The sequence below is a fragment of the Sphaeroforma arctica genome (assembly GCF_001186125.1).
Source record: "Sphaeroforma arctica JP610 unplaced genomic scaffold supercont1.582, whole genome shotgun sequence".
NCBI classification, from domain to species: domain Eukaryota; class Ichthyosporea; order Ichthyophonida; genus Sphaeroforma; species Sphaeroforma arctica.
The window spans coordinates 11,897-17,604 of NW_014039976.1; the positions used below are offsets into that span (position 1 = coordinate 11,897).

Here is a 5,708-nt window from a genome sequence, read left to right on the forward strand (position 1 = left end):
AATGGTGTAACATTGACGTCCATGAGAGGTGGGGCCCGTGGGCGTTTGATGAAAATGGCACGTCATTCCTTGACAATGATAATGGATTGTGCAATAAAGGGTTAGAAAACACATGGCCCCCGAATCCCAGCCAAAGGTCGTTGTGTAAAATATCGCCAGAAGGATCAGAGTTGTAAAGTACATTTTGAGACAGCGAACGTATTTGAAAATGAATTCCTGGTTGATGAGGGTTGTCAGGTGCTTGAGCGAGATATGGGTTGTGCCCCTGGACTTATATGTACTGGCGATCTCCCAATATACCCGAACACATGTGTGACGCGTCGGCTCAAGAATATCTGTTATCAAGGACCGTGGTGGGATAGTCACCCATGTCCCCGAGAATTTTCTACAGTCGAAAGCCGCTTGAGTCGATTTGAAGCGATCACTGCCGCTCTATCGACCATGCTTGTATTCCCAGGAGATATTCTTGGAACATCGCGTTGTGAATATTGGTACCCTGAGGTTGGTCCTAAATCTGCACAAGCTGCACATTCCCGCAAGCTTATGTATAATATACTTGCTGCATTGTGGCCTACACACAAATATGGTGCGGTCCCGTCTCTTGATGAGGTTATGAGTTTACTGAGCGGACCTGAACAAATCGGAGACTACAGTCAATGCGTCACCGACAGTAAAGATAATTCCACAGCAATTTACAATGCACTTGCAATGGCCGGTGGTAGAGCGAGTCAGCCGAATCAAGTTTGGAGTATTGTACATACAGTCATGCACAATTACCCTATCACAGGCATGACAAGTAATCAGGTACAGGCGTCGCGTGCATTGGCTGATTTTCTGCAGCATAATTTCTGGTGCACGGATTGTCGTGGGGTTTTCGCTGTAGGTGTTTTGAATGAATTTGGTTTTCCTCCCCAAACTAACGATCCATATGCTCACGCCAAGTGGTGGTGGCAAGGTCACAATACAGCTAGTGAGCATACGGCCTCAACTCGTGGTGGACACCCTTGGCTGTTTCCTCATGGAGACGAGGCAATTGCAATGGTGGGAGGTGGCAATCTCTTCTATATGAGCTATGAGGACTCGGAGCAGATGTGGACCCTTCCAGAAAGTTTTGAAGATCTGATCTGAACAATCGCGTTAAAGTATACGAGTATGCAAAAGTACTTTTGGTATACATCTCGCCTTAGGTGCGCTACTTTGTTGCATTCATATTCTCATATTAATTCGTAACAATCAAGTCCAGACTCCTTTGATAATCTCAACATTCGTTTGTATTTGGAAGTGGTATGGGATGTCTGTTAGGGTTTCAACTCCAGGCCTGAACTTTATCCTATTTTCTCGACTGGATTCTACTGCAATCGCTCGTCAGTGGCACTCTTTGTGATGAAGACTTTCACACGGATGATCCTCCGAAGCACATGTGTAGAACACCGTTATTCTAGCTATGTCAGCTCGAAGACCGTGATTTAGTTACGAATAATGTGTCTTGAGCCTTCTACAATATGTATAGTGACGTATATCAGGGAGTATTTCAATAAACACTAGTACTAGATTAGACTCTATGTCGCGCGCGCTATCCATGGGATCTGATGAGTTATAGTGGATAATTATATGGCGGCATGTATCGAACACGGTGGAAAAATACATGCTGTGCAAGCTAGCTCATTACTTTACATGGTGTCCATAAATAGTCCTCGTGCATATTTATCTCTAAGTTGTCAACATATTAAGCAAGATATGCGTGACTACGGAAAACAGGGGTCTGAGTGCAGTGCTGCATATTTTTGTAGCTTGTTTATACTGTACGGGTGATATTGCAAGGATAGCAAATATTGCATTAAAATCGATGGAATGGGCAATACATACGTGAGATAGAATAGTTCGTTGCAGTGCACCAAACAGACCTAAGAGTACACTACAAATATGTACACGTGGTTGTGTCAAACAAGTTTCGTATCGTAATATATGAAACTGTGCAGTGGAGCCTATGTCTATCATTTTATACCAAATGTGAACAAGGTGAATCTTGAAAAATTAAACTTCACGGATTAATTTCACAGGCGACAGGCGCTGCATGATTACTATTACGAATCGCCAATATTGAACATTTCATCCGCTCGCGCAAGCTACTAATGTTTCAGATTTACGTTTCAGTTTTTCTTCTTCTAATTGATTCTAAAATAAATCCTGTTCCGCACAGATAAATTATTTCTATGCACATATACCTTAGCATAGTGGACATCAATGATAGTATAGAGTAGAATATAGACGATATCTATACCATGCATCCCATACACTCTGATAATGCTATATAAGATTTTTCGGTGTATAACAAACAGTAGTGCATTTATTTACCATTTAAAGTCCGTGAAATAGAGCATTGTCACGCCGGTCGACAGTGCCCGTACGCGAAACGTGCACTCGAAAGCTGAGAGTTACGCAATGTTACAATGAATGTGCGCTTTCACAATTGGCGCTGCATTCAGGTAAGACAAGCTTTGACTTACTATGAAGATCACACTTAATAAGTTCCAGACCAGCAGGGCAACATTGTAGTACACATGACTTGATATATCTTGCACAATACGTTAGTATGTCACATCACTTACCAACAACTAACGAGCTAGCAATTTTACATTCGCCATGAAATTCTATCCAGTGGTACATAATCAGAGCTGTGCGCAATACTAAGAGTATGACTTTGAGTATACGCCACATTAAGAGTGTATAGTTAAGCCATTGATAACTTATTTCACTATGTACATTGATATTCATTTAAGCGTATCCACGCTGACTTGGAAACAAACCCCCGACGAACGATTTAGGGTATATTCGCGAACGAATTCGATGACAACCATCCACTAGCACAGTACAGGCGCATAGTGTTACAAAGAAGAACCAATTATATTTACTCTGCTTTACACTTAAGTGTGGCCTCCTCCAAGCGCCGCGTGCGCTCCTCTCGCCATTGCTGCATGCTCTTCTCGTACGTGCCAAATGGTGTGGCCAGCTCCGTGGGTTTGGCAAACTTATCGCTGTGCAGAAGAATAGCCGTAGTGATACATGTATATTTAAATGCTACTCGTGCCATGGGCTAACCCAGCAGTCTACAGGCGTACATCACAATGAAGGTGGCTATGAATATGCTCGATGAAATATGGTCTGAGTAGCTATATCGCAGTGCTGACGCAATCTGCAAATTCGCAAACGCTATAGACATGATACTGGCTCAAAACTGAGCCAATACAACATTATGGCAAAGGGGCGAATAGTATGTTGATACTCCCCACAATCCACAAATGCCCCTCAGATTTAACTAGTATCAACATACCTTTGCATGTGTCACTCATCTTACTTCAATAGTGTTGATTAATCCGATATTGCTAGAACTATTATTGTAGCCGGGGTGTGTACTTAGCGATGGGTGGTGCGTTGCTTGCAGTATTCGTACTTCGCTTCCCGAAAATGCACAAGGCTTCACCATCTTCACCACCATCTTCCTCACAATCGTGTATGCTATTATCACTTAACATAATCATATGCACAATGTCGGTAACAGGTTTGTTTTCACATGAATGTGCTAAATATTGAATGTCAAGCGTGCAACATACAGATCTTTACTGTCACACACGACCATCCTATCGGCCGTTTTTTTCTTCAAGAATACTTTCAGCAACTTCATAAACCCCTTGAGGATAGAAGGGCTATCTACCAGTAATACTCGTTTGAGTTTGATTGGGGGCCCGTCTTGATATAGCCAAGCCTGTTCAAATGAAGAAAGGATATGTGAATAATCACTCCGAATCCATAGTCTTGTGAATGGCTGGAGCACTTTTGGATGACATTTCCCCATAGTATCACACGACCGTTGAATGTCTGGTGTTGAATCGAACGTACATTTGATCAACAATATAACTATGCAATTAAAGCCGAGTACTATTCGTGATTCTCCGATGCAAGATGGATTTGAAATTACCTTGATGTAATTTCGATATTTCCCGACACACAGACAGGTGACTGCGCCCAGCCGGGTGATTATGACTTACCATTTCCTTCTCCAGCTCTAAACTCATGTTCTTTAATCCAATACCCTTGCAATCGCACACGAACATTATACCCTTCCTTGCCTGTGTGGTTGAGAATAGAATGAACATCCGAATTGTACGAGATCCTATTGCTTGACTTCATGACAAACACGAACGTGACTGATGTGCCCTACAGGTCAACTTTTTTGATCTTGTACAGTGTACGAAATATAGACTGGCTTGTATATACAGGCCACAAAAGTGTGTGGTACTTGACACGGGCGATTGATTCAAATACCGCTTGACCGGTGTACGATGTTTTTGGGCTGCAAATTTCCAATATACTAACCTCATTCAGGTCACACACGCACAAGGCCAAGTAGTGCATAAAGCCGGCAACCAAGCACTGCATGCCCTTCTCCCCGTCCTTGTGCAAATCATTAATAATACAATTTCGATAAACCATTGCCATCATGGAGTGCCCTTCCTCTGAATGCCCGGCAGGGATCATCAGATATTGAGTAATGGAAAGATGCGAATTAAGTAATGTATTTTTAAAAGTTTAATATCGAAACAGGCAGCGAGATAAGACAATTTCCACTGTACAACTGGAGGCGGTTCTAGACACCAAAAGGATTGAGAAACCATTTCGTCACGAATAAAGCCACAATGATACTAATAATGGCCACACTGTCTTCATCTAAATTAGATACATGAGCTCGATCGATCATGAATTATCATACAATATTATAATATAGTGCAAAACCAGGGCAAAGTTCAGGACCACGATAGAACATGGACCAGACGGACGAGGATACGTATGTTAAATAGAATTCGACGTACATTTGAGGAATACCCGCTGACCCTTCCAGACCACAATGGCAAAGACAGTATACTTGCTCCATGCAATAGTGCTCAAGATAAGAAAGGTGCTATTCCGATGCGTGCGCTTGGCAAATTTCTATTGCATAGGCATATAGAGAAGAAAACTTGACATACATTTGAGCCACATACTGACCCTTTTTAACAGATTTATAAAAACAACAATAAAATAATTTGAGGTAAATATGCTTTCCAGCTGATAATGGGTTCGTAGTTCGCAGTATTAAAGTACCTCATATAAAACAATCCAAATACATAACCAGAACGTGAAAAATAAAAATGAAAAATATGTAAAAGAAGCTATAACATGATTCATCACCCATTCGTCTATCGGCTAGGATATAAGCTTCTCACGCTTGAGGGCGGGTTCGATTCCCCGATGGGTAACTTTTTTCTGAAAAAGGATTTAGCTAGAAAAGAAAACGACGAGATTTTCCACTAAAAGAAACAAAAATTTACCCATCGGGGAATCGAACCCCGCCCTCAAGCGTGAGAAGCTCATATCCTAGCCGATAGACGAATGGGTTACAAGAAAAACGCAAATTGTACAAATCCATAAATCAGATTAAAAAAAACCCTCAACGAAATACAGGCTCATTCACTTACACTATTCTACAGATATATACAACATGCAAGCAATATACTAAATGAACAAAATAATATATATATACCAAATGACGCCACAAGACTATACACACATGCAACGATAAGGAATGAACACAATATATATATATACATACATATATATATATATAAATATATATAATTATATATAATTATATGTATATAATTATATACATA

General features: G+C 41.0%; 2 protein-coding genes and 2 non-coding genes across 4 annotated transcripts; 2 read left to right on the plus strand and 2 right to left on the minus strand.

The window, feature by feature from the left end:
* Positions 1-427: 427 nt before the first annotated feature.
* SARC_07394 (hypothetical protein) lies at positions 428-1,258 on the plus strand. The gene has a single exon (XM_014298668.1). The coding sequence runs from the start codon at positions 442-444 to the stop codon at positions 1,126-1,128; it is 687 nt and encodes a 228-aa protein (XP_014154143.1). The 5' UTR covers positions 428-441; the 3' UTR covers positions 1,129-1,258.
* Positions 1,259-2,896: 1,638 nt separating this feature from the next.
* SARC_07395 (hypothetical protein) lies at positions 2,897-5,081 on the minus strand. The gene is made up of 5 exons (XM_014298669.1): positions 4,869-5,081; positions 4,375-4,514; positions 4,047-4,127; positions 3,612-3,763; positions 2,897-3,035 (listed from the first exon to the last, which is right to left on the minus strand). The coding sequence occupies exons 2-5, from the start codon at positions 4,498-4,500 to the stop codon at positions 2,909-2,911; spliced, it is 486 nt and encodes a 161-aa protein (XP_014154144.1). The 5' UTR covers positions 4,501-4,514; positions 4,869-5,081; the 3' UTR covers positions 2,897-2,908.
* A 142-nt stretch (positions 5,082-5,223) lies between these two features.
* SARC_30161 lies at positions 5,224-5,294 on the plus strand. The gene has a single exon. It is a non-coding gene; the product is annotated as a tRNA-Glu (tRNA).
* Positions 5,295-5,362: 68 nt separating this feature from the next.
* SARC_30162 lies at positions 5,363-5,434 on the minus strand. Its single transcript has one exon. It is a non-coding gene; the product is annotated as a tRNA-Glu (tRNA).
* Positions 5,435-5,708: the final 274 nt, after the last annotated feature.